We start from the raw sequence: 19440 nt of genomic DNA on the forward strand, positions 1-19440 counted from the left end.
TTCGTGACACAGCGCAAGCACAAATGACTAAGAAATGAATACGCACGGAAATTTGTAATATTTTTTATTACGCTCTGGTATTGTGCTCATGGTTCTTAAGTGCAGGAGGTGCAGCGTTCTCCCAGGTCTTAACTAAGTGTAGACCTACAAACTTTTTCAAGCAAATAATCACTGGTCGTTTTCAGTGATTCGACCACTAGCGTCAGGCCTCCACGCCATTTCTTTGTGACACTGACGAACCTGTAGCCGTATTACTTGCTCCCTTCTCCAAAAAGCCAACAAGGAAGCTGGGATCATCCACAACATGCCATTCCTTTGGCTTTGACGTATCAGGCTCGAAGTGCTCGCACGGCTGCCGCAGCAAAAGAAGAAGCAATCTGGAAAGAAATTAGGACAATTTCATCACTCGCTTCCTTTGAAAATATTCTATGAAATGCCATCCAAAACACGTTCAAAGCGTCCAAAACGTCTTTGTAACGCAATCTTGAATATATACTATCGCCACTCTAGAATTCATGCAGTTAGAATATGAAATACTTTTGAGAACCTTAGACCCTTGTTGCATATTAGCAAAGTTTAGCAAAAGCTAACGGCAGTGAGTGTCTTCCCTGATATTTTTTAGTCGCACACTTGTCGTAAGGCATAATTTGCGCTGGTGGCATTCTATAGAAAGTCGTGTAGGCTATATTAAAGCAAAGATCCTCGGCAGGCTCCTGCTCTTGTTGTTTTCCGTTAGCTCCTCTTAAACTCGCTGAGAAGGAAATCAATGTGAACCATTGTTTTTTTTTTGTTTCGTCATCATTTCCACTTCGTTTCTTCATCTCCATCGGTTCTTGGCTTCTGCATTCCTTACTGGCGCAGTTTCCTCCTGACAGGCATGGTGTATACACCGACGTCGACAATTCAGGGATGAAAAACCAACAGCAGATGTGATGTCCACTTTTACACGGGAAGCCATTTGACTCGCATTGATTTTTCTTAACTAAAAGATGCATAAACAGATATACTGCGATTTCATTCGATATTACCAGGCTTTCCACATAAGGTACATGTACCGACGAAGGTGGATTGAGTTATTCCGTAGCAGTGTTACTCCTTGTCTCATCGTGCCCAAGGATGCAGCAGATTTCTTGAATAAATTACAAAACTGCAGTCTGTCGTGGCTATCATTGGATGGGAATTAGAGATATTTGAGCTCTCGTATCAAATTTTGCAGCCTGTTTGAGCCTGGGTGAGGTGGTGCGTCGATGAGCGCTACCGAAACACTCTTCTACAGAAGCTTATTTCGCAGTTCCTTCTCAATGAACACAGCGACCTGTCAGTCACGAGGCATCAAATCACTTTATGGTAATATATTCCAAGCTGCTACGATAAGAAGCTGTCTCTCTTTCAAAGTCTGAGCAAGCCTTCAGGTGTAACAGACAGCCAAACGAATAACAAACACTGTAGTCGCATTCACTAGATGATGACCAGTTCTACCGCAGTGCATGTCATGTCCTGCGACGGCGCTGGCCGAGCGCAGATGTGGGACCGCTATAACAGGGGGTGGTTGCAGCGGCTGTCGAGCTTTCTGTGAACTCCAAATAAAGCCACTCGACTTGTACAAGCGCCCCCTCCCCTTTTTAAAGGCAATTTTCAGAACGCCAGCGAGTGACCGGACCTGCTAGTTCAACATAGCAGCTCTTGCATCCGCCGGCTGTTACCAAGTAGGCCCCACGCGATAACAAAAACAGCTTTCAATGAACAGGATGCTTTTTTCTTCAGCGTGGGGTTTTCTTCTTTTGTCTGCTTTTGAAAATAAAATTCAGAACAGAAAGTTCAGAACGCTCCGCCAAGGCCACTACTAGGCACCATTGTCATCTATTTGGCTATAATGATAAGAACTCAACGTTCTTTTTTGCATCGGTTTTTGAACCCTGACAAAAGATAAGAGTGTTTGGCAGTGACTATCGAGGGGTCATGGGGAGCGGTATGCATGCGATATCTTTAGTGCGCTTGAATCGTTCGCACGGCCAACCTGGCGTCGGGAGCTTTGGCCTGACAGCTGCACAAAATGCAGTGCATGCCCCCATAAATAACTGCCGCCATAAAATATCCATTGTGCGCCTACAAGGACATTCGCCTGTGTTATCACAGGCCGTTTTATTGCGATGACAGTGCGTGGCCAGGATAAGTCCGGAAGGACGCGGTGGCACTGGCTGAAGTTAGTTTCCACAAACATCTTCCACTGTGCTATCCTTTGATACGCCAGAAATAATCAGGTAGAGGAAGAAAACATTAAGAAACAAGCAAAACTGTCACCTTTCAGACCATGTCCTCCCCTGCCGGGACTTAAATTAGCGTAAAAAAGTGCCAGGAACGGCTTAAAGGGAAGTTTGAAACAAGCCCGGGAGTCGAAACAAATCCCAGGAGACTGGCGCTCTGTGGTTGTCCGTTTCGAAGGGAAACTTTGTAACTAACCGACCCTTTTGCTGCACTTGAAGCGCTTAGGTGTCGCCGCGCGCTCACGAAAGGGTCCACACGACTGCGCCACTCGCCAATTAAACTATCCCTCATAAAAAGCGCGATGCATCCTTGACGTAATCCGCTGCAGAAATGCTGCTAGTGCGAGCACTGTGAGACAAGTGCTCCAGCGACTGCTGTGGAAACATTACCAGGCGCGCCACCCCGGGAAAACCACCGGAGTTGAAGCCAGCTCGACGAAGGCTGGTAACCCGACGTGAATTTCCTCAGTGCGCATTCAATAATGCATGCATCTTTCTGGTAATGCAGTAATCATTTGCTGGCCTTTCTGTACCATTGAAAGGCGAAGCCATGCATCCATAATCTTGGCCCCTCGCAAGCCGACAAGAGCCCAGTGGGTACGGTGCTGTTCCGAAAGGCGAATATTAGTTGTGGTAACTAGGGATGTATGAGAATTGGCGCTCAACTCTTCCTTCGTGATTTCTCGTCATTTACTCGCAAATTTAATGTATCCCACAAGACACATGCTATGCAGAAAGGCTACTTCTGGACACGGACGGCAAAACACTGTTGCTTCGAAGCGCGAAAGAACGACCGATAACAGCCCTCACAGGAAAGGATTTAGATTGTACAGGCGGCGAGCCAGGCTTTCCACAATTTCCCAAGGAGCCAGTGTTTGGCAAGACACATACAGCGAAACTGCCTAGCAGCATCGGTCGTTGACAATAGAATTCAGGCACTGCTCTTCATCATAAATCTACCGAACAGCTGTGCCATGTCGTTGCGGCACTTCCGATGTGATCCGGCCAGGGCGAGATGTTTTGAAGTGGTGCCATTTTATATTTAAACTGTACGTTGATAAATATTTCTTATGTCAAAGACCAATCGTTTTTTTTACCTCAGTTGCTAAGGGCTGCCTGCAGTCAATCCTGGGAAGGTTCGGCAGAGCATAATGCGGCAGATTTTTAGTATATTACAGCCGGGCTTAATTAACAATGGCATGAAGTGAAGGAATTTTGACGTAGCGAAAGTTGCGATCTCTTCAAGCAGGAGCGAAACCCTGACCCGTCTGGCCGGGATTCCAAAGGCATCTGTAGAACTCTCCTTCGAGATCGAGCCATCTTCGTATCCGTAGGTACCATCTGCGTATTCGGCGTGTGTAAATAACGTAGCGCCATCTGCTTTAGAAAAAATTATAAAAAGGTCGGCCTTCTTCCAAATCCAGTAAGCACAAAGCCTGCAACCACGTAGTCCTTAGCATGATATATGATAGCATGGATGACAGGCAGGCGGCACGAATATTTGAAAGGTACCCTGTCGTGTCTGTTCTGTGCATGCTTATGTGTGTGCCTATCCTGATCGCACGCCCTTATAAGAGCAAAACTTTTCTCCAGCGTTAATGCTGCCACATATTAGTACCGCAGTTTGGTCATTATGTTTCTTTTTGTCATTCAATGTGCTGCACATAGCCTTGAGAGCAATGCAAACAGGTGGAAGCAGCTGGTGAGGATAAGGTAAAAGCAGATCTGATGAAGAACGGGGAGGTAGACAGTGCTAAAAAAACAGTGCTGGAAACAGGTAGGGACCATAAATCCGGATCACTAGAGTGAAATAACTGGAATAATAAGAACGGATGGAGCGCATTTGACAGGTACGCCTAATTATAAACGGCAGTTTGCCAATATCCTTCAAGAGAAAAATATACAACAGCAGTATCCTACCGGTCGTCACCTATGGGGCAGAAACGTGGAGGATAACGAAAAGGTTTCAGTTTCAACTTAGGGCAACGCAACTAGCTTACTAAAAGAAAAATGATAGCTGTAACTTTAATAGATCGGAAGCGGGCGGAGTGGGTGAGGGAACAAACACGGGTTAAGGCCAACCTAGTCGAAATCAAGTAGAAATGGGCTTGGACAGGACTTAATGCACCCGCAGGCTTTAATGCACACTCGAAATCAAGATGTATGGGTCATACCATTTTTTCGTAGCAACTATAAATTAGTCTTTAGCTCATAACCTTCCACGTACCTTAAACGCATTTCAAAACACCACTGGCTATAGAAGAAAGGAACTACGTAACTACTTTGTAATGTTCTAAATACGTGTGTACTATTAGTATCATTGTTATTATTTGCTGTGTTGTTTAGCTCGGTGTGCTACTTGTGTTTCCTTCGTTGATTGAATATGTGCCATCTTCAGTTTTCTCTTTGTTCTCACGTTTTTTTTCTCTGTACAGGTAGGAGTTTCATGCCATTTTTATATTACTGCCTCTGTTCTATGCTTTGTGTTCTTACCATTTATTGTTATAATATCATTTATAGTTACAGATGGCTTAAAACTAGTTGTCACATGCTGTGCGCTTTGCCTTGTATTGGTTTCCTGGACTTCGTCAAGCTGCGTTAGCAGCTTTTATCCAGGAGACCATCCCGAAATGTCTGGTGAATAAAGTGAATTGAATTGAATGTAATGCGAGGACAAGACAACTGATGGTCGTCAAGGGTAACGGTCTGGATTCCAAGAGAAGCCAAGTGGAGCAGGGGGTAGCAAGAAGTTAAGGGGGCGGATGAGATTAAAAGTTTTCGGGGATAAGGTGGCGGCAGCAGACACAAGACAGGGTCAGTTGCAAAGATAGGGTAGATGCTTTTGCCCTTCAGTAACCAGGCTGATGATGATGACTTTAAATGTTAAATGTGTCTTATTTTGCCCGCCGCGTAAATTGGTACGTCTTATCCGATCAGTACCATGTGCTGCAGAATTACCCGCAAGAAGGAGTTACCTCTGCACTACTGCGTAGCAATGACTTTGCTGCAAAAGGTCGCATAGAAGGGTCACAAAAACGCCACCACCACAAGTTAAAGAAAGAGCAGTCTTACAAGCTGTACTCGGTGCATTTTGTCGGGTAACCGTATTCGAAGCACTGAGCTCTCAGAACATCGAAATAGATTATTCCAACGGTCACGGATGTGAGGCTGCTGTCATTCATGAGGCAGTTGTAGAACTTCATGTCATCAGCACAGTTCGTCCTAAAAGAAGAGGAAGAAACTAAATTATATTAAAAAGACACTTGTGTAGATTTTATTTTTTATCTGGGTCTCTGGGCTTCACTCCCGTAATATGTGAGTTAAGATTATTTTACCAACTACTCTGATTTATGCTCACTAGAACAAATAAAGCATTATATCAAGTGAACAAGTGGGATATGTAAAAAAAGAACAGAAGCGTACAGCAGCAGCAGCTTCCACTGAATGTACAGTCTTTGTCAAAAGTAACCAGGCTGCATGGTTTTGCTTCTCAGTCGTATATTTAAACTGCTATGCCAGCCCACAAGCTCTAAATCTCTGTATGGTAAGGAGAACCCCTGTCCTCACCTTCAAAGAACTTTTCGACCTTAGGGAAAGCCGTAAAGGCTCTACTATGCAAAGGAGAAAACAAACCATGCAGCCTGGTTACTTTTGACAAAGACTGTACCTAATGTGATCGTTTTGGTGGCTTACGAGCCAGCCGCTGCATGGATTCATATCACAAGAGTTGAGAAAGAAAAATCAGGTAAAGCAAACGCAAAGAAAGGTAGTTGAGAGAGAGTAAATAGTAGTTGGTAGTTGTTCCTGCACCTTCATACCTAATATCCACTCTCATAGCAATTAGGTATAAATTAATATCCTGGTGCTTTTCTCACATATAGTAACCTCGACTAAAAAGGAACACTCTGTACTAAAGTCACTGTGGCTTTCTCAGTGCGGATTGTACGTTCAAGAACTGGGCTTAGGAAGCTTCAACTAAAATATCTGGTATTATTCGTGTGCTATACGTGACTCCTTCCGCACATCGTAGTCACTGTCTATAGGGGAACATGGTGTACGGTTTGAAGGGTCATCCGTGCCTATGCCGAATCAGGGTGCTCAATTTGCAGCTGAGGATGGTTCGAGTACTGCACCGATTCTTTTCACACTTGTCTCGTCAGGGCGTAATTATCCGCATTTAAACTGGAAAATCGTGGATTCTCGCTTCACTTACACGTGATGTAAAAGAAAGGCTTCAGATTAATTCATGTCTTATCCAGTTATGAACATATGTGCGGCTACTTTGAAAACGATGGTATACTGAATACTGAGAATTGTATTACGAACAACTTTCCGAAACTAACTATTTGGAGGTCAGCACGAACCATGAGTTATTTTTCTTATCTATACTAGAAATATAATGTATTTTAAATTCAGACATCACTCCTTCATGAAACCTTTGATTAGAACGAATTATGGTACGCAACTTTCTACTTTAATTGAAATCAACTTTTGTTCTCTCTCCCTGCTTTCTTTCAGGAAAAAAAAATGTGAGCCTTATTTTCTGCATAACTTGTAACTCTTGCTACATGTTTTGTTCGCAGGCACACAAATTATATAGGGTATTTAGGAGGAAGTGTCGTCTCATATATTTATGCATTTTTCCTTTCGGCTCCGTGGAATTTTCACAATGATGGGTTTTATTTGCTTTTTTCAAGGTCATATGGTTAATACCTACTCACTACAGGTTGTTACATAATAATATAATTTGATTAACTCGGGCTGCTTACGACGCAACAGTTTTTTTTCTGTAAACGATACAGATTTCTCTTTCATCCGAAATTTTGCGTTAAATGCAATGTTCCTTATTTTGGTATCTGCAATAAACTTTGAATATGTACGCTGTTCAGTGTACAAATCTGCTATTTTAAGTGAATGGTAATCGTAAACATTCTTTTCTTGCTTTTTTGATTTCGTTAAATGTTTACTTTTACTCTCATCTGTGCGAGCTGCTGCCCTGCTTGTGGTGCAAGTTTTTGCTCGGACAAGAGCTTAGTGAGGCAGCTATTGTTTTCGCCTTTTTTTGTCTGCCCCTTGAAATTTCTTGTGAATTGTTAAGAGCCCAATAAACAAAAACAAAAGCGACCAACGAGTGTCTGACCGGGTGGTTCCAGCTCGGTTTTAAGGGAAGGGAAAGGTGCTGTTGCTAATTATACGCGGCGCACAAAGGTTGGTTGGTTGGTTTATGGGGTTTAACGTCCCAAAGCGACTGAGGCTATGAGAGACGCCGTAGTGGAGGGCTCCGGAAATTTCGACCACCTGGGGTTCTTTAACGTGCACTGACATCGCACAGCACACGGGCCTCTAGAATTTCTCCTCCAAAGAAATTCTAGCCGCCGCGGCCGGGATCGAACCCGCGTCTTTTGGGTCAGCAGCCGAGCACCATAACTGCTGAGCCACCGCGGCGGCTACGGCGCACAAAGGACCTGCGCCTTTATTTGTGTCACTTGTTTTCAGGAGGCCCCTTGGCTAGGACTTATTCTAGACTTGTCTGCTTTCTAACAAGCCTCAATAAATGCAGTATAAATGTGGTGACTTGATACTGCCAGCTAACAAAGGTAATCAGCGCAGAACGCATTAGATGGATTCTATTTCATTGCGCTCAAAGCCTACCAAACAAATGACCATGCTAGCTTAGTTTGTGCTCTCTTTGCACTCCATACAAAAACCTAAAATTCGTGCACAACGCCTATAGCGATATCTATGTTTATCGAAAGCTGGCAAAGAGATTTTCTCGAATGTTATAATTATATGGTTTGTGCTCTGATTTGCCTTTCTCCTCTGCGCACAAGAAAGTGCAACTGAATAAGGGCAAAATTTATGTGTGGATCTGCGGCATTAAAAGATATACGTTATAAAACTATGAGCACAACAATTTCTTTCTTTCAGGGAGCATTGTTAGAGCAATGCTCCCTGATGATGAGGCTCCCTGGGACCCTCATCATGAAAACATTATTCATTCACTCGAAATGGTCCAACATAACGCAGCCCGCTTCATTCTCTCCAACTATAACAGGACCGCTAGCATATCTGCAATGAAATCAAGCCTTAATCTGCCATCCTTAGCTTCACGTCGCAAAATGTTTCGTATCTGCCTATTCCATAAGATCTTTCATCATCCACACCTGCGCAGTGAATTACTCTCTTCCCCGCATCACCTATCATCAAGATTAGATCATGCCTACAAAGTCGGCGTCCCATTTTGCAGAACTAACGCTTTCTTTCAGTCATTTTTACCTCGAACAGCAGCAGAGTGGAATCACCTTCCCGCACCAACAGCAACCATCAAAGATTACCAGCTTTTCAAGAACGCCTTAGCTAACATTGTATGATTAGACACATCTGTAACTTTTTTGATAATACCCCCATATCGTTTATTGTATTGTTATGTTTTTTTTTCACCTGTAACCACTCCCCTCTCCAATGCCAATGGCCCTGAGGGTATATGACATAAATAAATAAATAAATAAAAGCCAGGTTGATGGTGAGTAATACGTTTGTGTCGAAAGTTAACTCCTGAATTCGTCACTAGGTACGGCGTGATGAGCTTACATTGTGTACGGCCTGTAATTTGTTATATTATGCTCGGTCTGGAAGGCTCCAATGCTGTCATTAGACATGTCGTGTTGACGGCAACATCTGTCAGTGCCAGCAGCCGGTCCCAAATCATCGTCATTCTCAGCCACGTTGCCAGCTCCGCACCATTTTGTCCCTGCAATCCGAAGTTTTATGCGCAATAATATCAAGAACTATCACAGGCAGGTCTACCGACTGCTGCGTTGGGAGAACCACGCCAGGATAGGCCCGGCCTTGCAAAAAAAAAGTAATTTACATGAAGGTTAATTTCCTGCGAAGTGGAAGTACATGGATGAGGGTGATGTACTACTTTTGGGCTTTGATTTTGGCGTAATATTTAATTTTATTTATATGTCAAACTTAAAATCCTCTGGAAAGACTCAGGGCGAATTTCTTGGTACAATGAGCCGCAAGTTTAAATATGTCTGGAAAACCTTCATGCTTCAGAAAATTAAAACTCTGCATCGTGATCATACACCTAGAACAGCGCCAAACAGTCCCTTGTAGTCAGAGTAATCTCACAAAAATAACAATAAAAAGATGAATGAACCTGCCAGCCTCTACTGCTTAGGCAATGCCAGCAATAACTAAATAAGTTCGAGGAGCCATTTTTTGTGCAAGAGTGTGCTGTCTGCCATATAATCTGTATGCACAAGTACTCATGGAAATGTTTACCCAGACTGTAGACAAAATGCTACACACAGCGTCGGGGACCTACGTATTCGCTTTTAACAGTGTTAGTCTTCCAATAATTTCCAGTAACTTGTCTCTCGAAACAATAACAAAGGAAGTTGGTGTCCTCTGTAGCAGAATACTTCTTTCGATATAAGAACTAAATCTCAGTTAATGCATTTTAAATCGAGCGGAGATCGTTGTAGGGCTACAATCATCACTCATTGGCAATGCGTTCAAGATCATTAATTATGCTGTTTTGTGGAATTCCAGAGAACATCTAGAAGCACTGTAGCAGTAAACTGATATTTTGCGACTTCTTGCTTCGCAAGCCGTCTTTAATAATAATGAAACTGAATAGCCTGCAGCTACACCGTTTCTGGCAAAATTAGCTGTGTTGTATACGTGCAGTGGTTGCGCTTTCGAAAAGCTCGCATTCTATTAAGCCAGGATTAAGTTATCGGCCCCTGGTATGTGCTTTTCTGTATCTGTTTTGTACCTGTTCTGTATCTTTCCTGTGTCGTCTTCACAGATAAAACTTCGACGAAGTCCCAGTAGTTATAATTTGCAAAAGCCAAGTGATGTGCCAATTGTGCCCCGCAGCATTATTCACCTGGGACTATAACGAGACTGTGCAATGTGTCGCCCAAAGTGTCGAAGATAGAAGATCCGCTTGACATTGGTTGCAGGGTCATGCAGGTGTTGACCAACTGGCTCATTTCTTCCGTTGACACATTTGTGACTTGCGCAGCCGGAATAGACGTTAAGACCATTTTAATGAGGGTCCTGTAGGAAAAAAAATGGTTAACGTAAAATACATGGCACCCTGAATTGTATTGCGTTTAACATATTCATATATAGCGTTTCTAAATTTCAGGCATGTTCAGAACCTACTTACAGTAGCGATGACAGTACAATACCGGTGATGCTTTTGTTTCCACCTATCCTTTAGTAATAGCAAGCACCAATGGCATATCAATCTGATATCTGCCATGAGCTCGCACTATCTAACTAGATGCGTCAGGGGCGTGATCCTTCCTTTTTTTTCTATAGAAAAATGCTTCTTTTTCGACACAGCTACACGCCAGTATATACACGCACCACTGAAGAGACAATAATGAAATAAGGAATATGTTTTTCGTTCGCGGAATACATGGACAGCACCATCGCCAGGCTTCTTTTCGCACAGAGGTTTCTCTTCCTTTATAGCAGCACACATATGGTTTGGTGAAATAGTTATTCATTATAAATTGATAGGCTGCAGTGCTTTGACTGTATTTCTTAACACACCACTGAAAATGAATTAACTAGACTTTTACTACAGCGTAAGCTCTACTTCATGACCAAAGCTGCAAAAGCCGGGCCATCGCTCAGGCCTCGAACTTGACCTTGATTAAATAAATAAATCATGCCGCGACTGGGTGTTGAACCCGCAAAGGCGCGAACAGATCAGCTTCGCAGGCCACTGCACGAGAGCATGGTGCTATCGCCGCAGCCGATCGCGCGTCGTGTAAAACTGCAACGCCCTCTCGCGCTGTACATTTCACATCGCTGTCTTCATCAACTTCCATCTGCGGCGCAAACAGATCAGACCAGCTTAACCTTGATCAAAGCTTAACCACTCTAGCGCTGTGCATTGCACATCGTCGTCTCCAACAAATTTCATCCGTGGCGCGAACAGATCACATAAGATTGACATCGATCAGAGCTGAGCCTGAGACTAATATCGTCATCTGACGTGCCTATGACCCAAGAAAGCAAAACCACGAGTACATCAGGCTAAGCACATGCTTTCGCACGTTTTAACTGCGTTAAAACCCTGCCTTTTTTTTTTTTCATGCGGCCTCGGAGCTTGGCAGATCTACGTCGCCACGCACACAATCACCTACAAAAGCCAGCTGTTGCTGTCACCATCTGGAGTTCATATCAGTGTTGAAGGAATGAAAGAAGGCAGTAAGCCTCTTTTCTATAATACCGGTTTCTGCGTGACTAATCAATGTCTCTAACGGACCGTAAGGCGCTCCTCTCCGCGGCACACATCTCCGCGTTGTTATATGTGTAGCACATCCCCGCTCACACCGCATGAAGAGTACAACGGAGACGATGCCAGGCCCTTCTTAGGCATCCATGCGATTCATTATCCAATATGCTAAAGGTGCCTCGTATGCACTCATTCAATGAAAACCTGTTCTCGTTTTCATTCGTTGCATTCTATTAATTAATCAATTCTTGCAGCCCTGTCAGCGTGTAAGTAACGAAACCTAAAAAAATGTTCATATGTGACTGCTTTTAACCTTTGATGATATGTTCGTACAGAGTAGTTGCAATCAGTGCGTAAGCGTTTTTAATTGTCTTAATGAAGAAGCAGACTTAATATCATTCTTACAGTCATGAAGTCATGTTCATTCTTGTCTTCCCTCGTGTTAGACACAATACCTATTTCATGCTCAGAAACACGTTCGTGGCGTTAACAAGTAATGTCTGCTTTGTGTCGCATTTTTATTGCAGAGAGATTAAGACTCGTCGCACGCGTTGGAACGGTCTGGCTTTAACACACGTGGAGTCGGTGCTACGTACAGTCATCACGTGTGCGTCATGTAGTGGTTTTTCTTACATCAACTCTACCTGAACGTCCGAATCTCGTGCAAGCATTTTTATCGCTTTATTTTGCATCCGGTTCCGGTAAATTAAACTGGTTCTAGAGCCCATTATCTAAAGTATGCTAAAAGTAGCTTGTAATGCAGCTTGGCAGACTTTATAGCTTTTGTCAGAACGCCAACGTTTTTGATGCGCTTTGAGCTACGGTGATTGCCTGTAACAGGAAGATTTCTTTTTCTTATTTCGTCTTTTTGGCCTCTGACGTTATTTTCCTTTTTTTAAAGCAATAGCCGTTATCGCACACACGAAGCACATAAAATCAGAAAAATTGCAGGCTTCTATTTAAATTTTAAAATAAACGCACGCTTTCTTACTTCTGAAAGAAAATGAAGACGCCACGCTGTGCAAATGAAACCAAGATCACTTGATTCGTTATTTCGAAATAAAAGAGCCCGTGATCGTGGCTCCACTTACTCGTCTCCCAGGAGATTGCAGCTGACAACTTCATTAGTGTTTTCGTCTTGAGCAATCTCCGCAAGTCGATGGCCTCCAGAATTGATGTCGGTCACAATACGTGTCTGCGCACTGCAGTGAAGAAGCACATAACATTTAGTTACTAAGAGAACAATGTATTGCATTTCACAGAGCTAGTGCAAGAGCTGCTCAAAGTCATAATATATATGCTGGTAAAATTTAACTTTACTTATTGCATACAATAGCGCATAGCGAATATCCCAACCCTAAAAATTAACCGGGTCTCTAAACATTAAAACGCTTTAGTCAAGTTCCACGCAAATTTATTTTAAACTCTTCTTTGCGCAGCTATGTTAAGAAATACGTTTACCTGATAAATTATTTTTTTTTCGGGTTATATTATTATTTAGCATCAGGTGTGGGAAAAAGGCGAAAACAGGTAAGTCCGGAAGCGCAGTAAAGGTGAAGGCAGGGACTTAAGGCAGGGTCCTAAGCTTTCGCGGCCACTGGTAATTTCTCTGAATGTTTGCGCGATCGCTCTAGTCCTTCCGCTTATTATAGAGAAACGAGTTCTAGCTATTTCGAAAGAAAAATGTAACTACGTTATATGTGTTGTTAATAACAACAGTTGCTGGTAAGTGTGCAGTGAGTAAAATACGCGGCGCATATGACTATACGTTTTTTTGGCTATTCTGCTTGCGTAAACTTCTTTGAAAAACTAATGCAAAAAAACTATGGCTGGTTCTGCAGCGTTTTGATGAAATGTTTGTCTGGGTATGTGTCCAGAGGTTTCTGGCTGCAGTAGACAGATATTTAGAACCGGTGCAGTAAATAAAGACCAAAAATGACAGAAATAACGCATATTAGCGGCTCAGTAGCTTCCCGTCTAATTGACAAAACATGTGCATGTTTATCACACTTCTGGCAGATGCAAATTTTGTTACTGTGCAAAATATCATTGTTCTGCACTTAGTAATCTTTAGCTTTCGTTGTTCAAAGTTAATCCTAATCGCGAAACTCTACCCATGGAGGTCTGTTGACAGAGTGCATACAGCCGTGAATGGTGTTTTTGCGATTACATAAACAAGCTCGAGCAGAAAACAGCAACAAACGGGCGACGCTTAGACAAGCATGACAACTTTGGAAGAGTGAACATTATAATCGTCTGGTTTTGCAGCCAGCATCTACGCAGTTCGCGTAACTGCTGCTATAAGTCCTAGGAATAAACACAAAGTTTTCGCTGTAATAAAGTTACGCACGGAAGTCTGTTCGTTGCTACACATGACACCATACAGCGACTGCGTTGTCCTTTTCACTTGGTTCTGTTTCACCTACCTGCTCAAAGAAGCGGAGTTTAAATCGTTGGACGTTGTTGACGGTTGATTCTGCAAATCCTGCGGCTGCTCGGAAGCTCTTGCGACTGCTGCCGCCGCAAAATACTTATTGTTTGAGCAGAAAAAAGCAATGAAGAAAAACAAAAGCTGTCTGGAGGCATGATCCATGGCTGAAAAAGAAAACGCCAATTATTTAAGATTTCCTTCTCAGATGTAAAAGACATACGGTGTACAATAAAGAATGTCGTGGCCAACCTTTCCAGAGAAATCTACGAATAAAACTACCACAGGCAGTAGTTGAACGTCTCTTGATGGCCAAGATAACTAGCTGATATGCATGAGGTAAATTTTTACTTCGTTGGCGTGAAATACTGTCTACCATGAATACAGGACACAACATAAGTAGCTCATTCACTATTTTAGAGGAGGGTGGTACTTTGAACAAACTGGCGAAGTATTCTGGTACGCGGAGGCCCCATTTGTTCTTAACTAAATCTTTTATCTAAACTTTTGGGCTCACAAAAATATTACAAGCATATACTTAGCATAAACGCCCTCTCGTCCTATTCCGTAGAAGGCTACGCTGTGCCTCTTTTCTTGAGCAGCCATATAACAGCAGTGTATGAAAAGACAATACTTCACGAAGGCACATTGTTCCAACCTAGCGCGATATGTTCGTTTCAAAGCAATCGAAGTTTTGTCGGGAAAACGAATAATGGAAGACGGCAGGAAAAGTGCGTACCGTTCAACTTACTCAGGAACAGTTCACAGCCTCAAAAGAAAATTTTAACTCACCGGTGCTTGAGTAAAGGCTACTTCTACCTGGCACGACTGCCAATGAATGTAGCCGTTTGCCACCAAAGCGCAAGATATTAATAGGTTCAGGACCATCATCTACCGGATGCGCCGACAACTGGTAGTGATTGCTGTTTTGTTCTTATGAAGAATGTTCGTCAACGGATGTCGTATATCGGAGGTGAACGCCCGCACAGACGACCATGTGCACGTGCTTTTGATGTTTGTCGGAGCGTATGGGCCACACAACCCGCCGAGGTCACGTAAAGGTTTTCCGCGAATTTGTACACGTTACCTAGTAAGGGTAGAGGCATGCAAGCAAACGTGCCGTCATGCGCATCTCGCCACACACCATCGCCGTAACTGTGCTCATTGCAGTGCCGCGTGTTTACCTGCACTCTAGCGAGCACCGCCTGAGACATGGTACTGACCATACAAGGAGGGCTAGGAGAACCAAACGCAGCAACTGCTCGGCGTTTTCTCACCCTCAAACAGATTTTACTGCCTGGTAGCATATAGTGTTTGCGTTATCTCCTAACATAATATGCCCGGGATGGGTTTAGACAATGAAGACAGCTTACCATTACTGTTCCACTTCTAACGGAAAAAAAAAGAATCGGATAGGTATGAGACGCTCTGCGAAGCAATGAACTGACAATGATACCAGTCATTCTCCTTTCGTCTTGTGCCCCATAAAATCGCCCATTCCGATACCCGCAAAGTCAACATCCAAAATACATTCCGTTGGCGCCAACAGATGAACGAGGAAGTTTTGGATCATGGCACACCACGCCGACAGCGACCTAGGCATGACGTGCATGAGACTAATTTCCACGTACGGCGGTGGCTGTAAACAAAGTAGTATTGCTTATAACGCATACGGAGGTGCAGATAAATGCCAGATGGCTAGAAAAGGAACGGATTCAGGAGCCGTTAGAATAAGGACAACCTTAGACTTCAGTCAACAAAATGACCAGGCAGGCTTTTGTAAGGGGTGCTCGACATTATACCTCACGTATTGAAAATCGTTAGCCGCATGCAAGAAACGGACACCCACACGACGGTTAGGAGTGCGGTCAAGAGGTGATGGTCAGAAGTGCGGTCGTCACGCAGGTTACTCCAGCCAACAAATGAGTATACTGGGGAAGCTGGTTTTGAGGCAAGAACAAAGAACTTGGAGGACGGTAACGTGTGCGTAAAGTAAATGTTTTAGCTGTAGCTCTGGCGTGAGATCAAAATATTTATAGTGCGCTAGATCTAGATGGGTCTCTAGCGAGAAAGTCAATATAGGCCGTATGAGGTCTCCACCTGTCAACCGCTGCAGGTGTTGTTTGGGGAGTTTCCCTCTCTGCACCTACAAAAGTACAGAGAGGCTGATCGCCTTGTAAGGGAGAGGCCGCTGAGGATGGACTAAGAATGACTCAGCAAAATTGAAATTAAGTGTAAATAAACGTAACGAAGAATGTAATTGGCAATTAAATATTCAAAGAACGCCTAAGCAAAACATGAAGTTGCCGAAACCGGAGCTTGTGTGTACCTGAAACGTTGATGCTGTAACCACGATTTAAATATAGGCGTTATGAACGTGACGATGGCGTGACGATGGAGAAAGGACCGTCTACCAGAGGCTCAGAAGCAGCCCGTCGGACTCGGTGAGGAGAACATCTCCGAAGAGAGTGTCAACTACCATCCGGCTATCCCACCATGCAACGCGTTGGGGAATGTAATACAGAGACAATGCATCTGAAACAGGCGGCTGAAAATCCTGAAGAGAGACAGTGACGTGCGGCAGTATACGCTAAAGTCAATGCAATATATTTTCTTGGCATCAGTCCGACTGATCGCCCGTAAACAAAACAAAAACGAGCTAGCGCGCCGTAGTCAAATTTAGCTTAACAAAGTAAATCGAGGGCCAATTGGAGGGCCAAACCAGTGGATATACTCGAACAGGCATTGCCTTGAGCACTATGGTCCTTCCGCAGTTTCGCCGGCTTTTTTATCGCATCCTAGCGCGCTGCCAAGCACAGAACACTGTGACGTTCCGAGCGTGCGCTACGACGGCCCATATCTTCGGCGGAATCTTCCCTGTGCTGAACCCCGGAGGCACCCCGGCAAAGGACGCAGCTCGTTCCGTCCTACTCCCTTGTCTCCCCTTAAACGGTCCGCGTTCGACGGCGCCGCGTTGACGGAGCCCCCAGCGGCGGCAAAGCCACTGAAGGGGTACAATGGTACAAAGACGCCGGCGGGAGGGAAAGCCAGCCCAATTAGACTGCCTGGCCGTACAAGGACACAGGAGAGGCTGACAACCCGACAAGAGAAGAAAGCTGCCGACGGGAGACAAACGACATACCAACGAGGCAGGTCGGCAGGGGAGGCTGACAACCCGACAAGAGAAGAAAGCTGCCGGCGGGAGACAAACGACATCCCATCGAGGGAGGTCGGGGGTGCCGCAGGCGCCGCCGTGGAAAGGAGGAAGAAGGAAACAATCCAGCCTGGAAGAGAGGAGATCGGGCGTGGCCGGCGGGGCACATATAGCTGGCCAGTGCGGACGAAAAGGACGCTCAGGACGACATCGTACACAAAAAAAGGGTCCTTCAGCGCCGAAGCCGGACGGCACGCAGCTTCTGCCAGCAACCGACGGATCGCAACTCCGGAGCCCCTCCATCGCCCCCATGAAGGCGTCGCCACGTAAGCTCGGACGCCCCAGCCTCTGATGTACAATGTGTAATTATTGAATACATCATTTTGTTTAAACTGAGCCATACGGTGTCTTCTTGCCTCTCCGTCCCGTGTGGACCTGCGCATTATGTGGGGTCGTCACAACACGTTATTTGTGAGAAAGTACTCATATGATCTTCAGAGCCTGACAAAAATCTTGCTCGTGCATCTTGCACGTTGTTTGTGCATCTTGACTCACTTGCGCGTCTTGCTTGTGCATAACTCGTTGCCGCAGCAACTGTGAAGCCACGCGGCAAGAATTAGGCCCGGGTCATCCCCAAAATTAGACCTCGGCCGCTCTGGGCCAAAATAGATTTCACACATAACCGAACATGCCCGACGCTATGGCGACCTCGAAATTTGACATTGGCCGATTTGGACCAAAATAGAAGGTAACAATAACTGACCCTGCCCGAAACTATACCGACCTACAAATTTGGCCCGGGTGAGCACCGAAATATTTCATTGAATGATTTGTACCAAAATTGATGTCTAACCATAAATGGGCACCCGCCGCGGTGGCTCAGTAGCTAGGGCGCTCGGCTACTGAGCCGGAGTACCTGGGTTCGAACCCGACCGCGGCGGCAGTGTTTCGATGAAGGCAATACGCAAAAGGAGCCAGTGTGCTTCGCGATGTCAGTCCACGTTAAAGATCTCCAGGTGGTCGAAATTATTCCGCAGCCCTGAACTACAGCACCTCTTCCTTCCTTTGTTCTCTCATTCCCTCTTTTATCCCTTCCCTTATGGCGCAGTTCAGGCGTGCACCAAGATATATGAAAGATACCGCGCCATTTCCTTTCCCCCTCTACCCAAAAGAAACAATAAATGGGCGTGGTCCACACGATTCCAACCGCCAAATTTGGCCCGTAACAATTCCAAATGTTCGGCCCAGGCGACACCTCAAATTTGACTTCAGACGATTTAGACCAAAATCGGTGTCCAGCCATCACTGACCAAGCCCGACATGGTAGCAATCTACAGATATGGCCCGGGTCATTTCCAAAAATTTGGCCTGGGTGACCCACGAAATTTGACCTTGGACGATTTGGACCAAAGTCGATGTCCAGCCATAACTGTGTGCCCGACACCATTCCGAGCTAAAGTTTGGCTCGGACCATTGATAAAATTTGGCCCGCCCACTTCCGAAATTTGACCTTGATCGAATTCGACCAAAATCGATGTCCAACCATAATTTACCATGCCCGACACAATGGCGACCTCCACATTTCGCCCACGTCATTTGTATAGTTTGGCCCGTGCCACCAGCGAAGTTTACCTTGGACGATTTGTACCAGAACTTATGCCCAAGCTTAAGGGAGCATGAACAAAATGACTGCGACGTCCAAATTTTTTCTGAATCATTTTCAAAAATTTTTTCCAGGCCATCTCCGAAAAAGTACTTCACAGCTTTGAGATTTCCACCGTCTAGGTGCTATGGTGTCACTTGCGGCTTTGCCATTTTCGTCACCGCTCCTTTGCACGTCACACATCGGTTTAAGCAGAGTTAAACCCCGGCTATTTTTTTCTATTTCAAGAGGCAATTTGCTGATGATGAAAAGACCACGAGCACAGGGAGCAGCTAAGGCAGATCGGACAGAAACCATCAAAGCGTGCGGCCAGCACTCATCTACATCTAACCACTCATCTACATAAGAGCCTAGCATTTTACTTTCGTGACAAGCACAGATGACACAGAAGTGAACATGCACGCATATGTATAATGTTTTTTATTATGCTCTGGTAATGTGTGCATTGGTTCTTAAGTTTAGACGGTGCAGCGTTCTCACCGGGCCTTCACTAAATGTAAAAAAATTACGAGGAACTTTAGCGGCTAAAGTGCTGAAAGGCGAAAGCCTGAGTGCTGCATTCTGCTACGCGATTGTTCACTTCACATTTTGTTGGTGCATTAATTAACTGCCAATTAATGACGCTTAAGCTTCGCCTTTAGGAGTGGAACGCGACAGCGTGTT

At 44.6% G+C, this 19440-nt stretch overlaps 1 protein-coding gene across 1 annotated transcript; it reads right to left on the reverse strand.

Moving 5' to 3' along the window:
• Positions 1-202: 202 nt before the first annotated feature.
• LOC149340401 (uncharacterized) lies at positions 203-14125 on the reverse strand. The gene is made up of 6 exons (XM_089551121.1): positions 13959-14125; positions 12624-12734; positions 10165-10337; positions 8856-9015; positions 5337-5486; positions 203-377 (listed from the first exon to the last, which is right to left on the reverse strand). Exons 1-6 carry the CDS (start codon positions 14123-14125, stop codon positions 203-205), a joined length of 936 nt encoding a protein of 311 aa, XP_089407247.1.
• Positions 14126-19440: the final 5315 nt, after the last annotated feature.

Source organism: Amblyomma mixtum, chromosome 6, assembly GCF_055824585.1.
Source record: "Amblyomma mixtum isolate Tamu chromosome 6, ASM5582458v1, whole genome shotgun sequence".
In the NCBI taxonomy this organism is placed as follows: Eukaryota; Metazoa; Arthropoda; class Arachnida; order Ixodida; family Ixodidae; genus Amblyomma; species Amblyomma mixtum.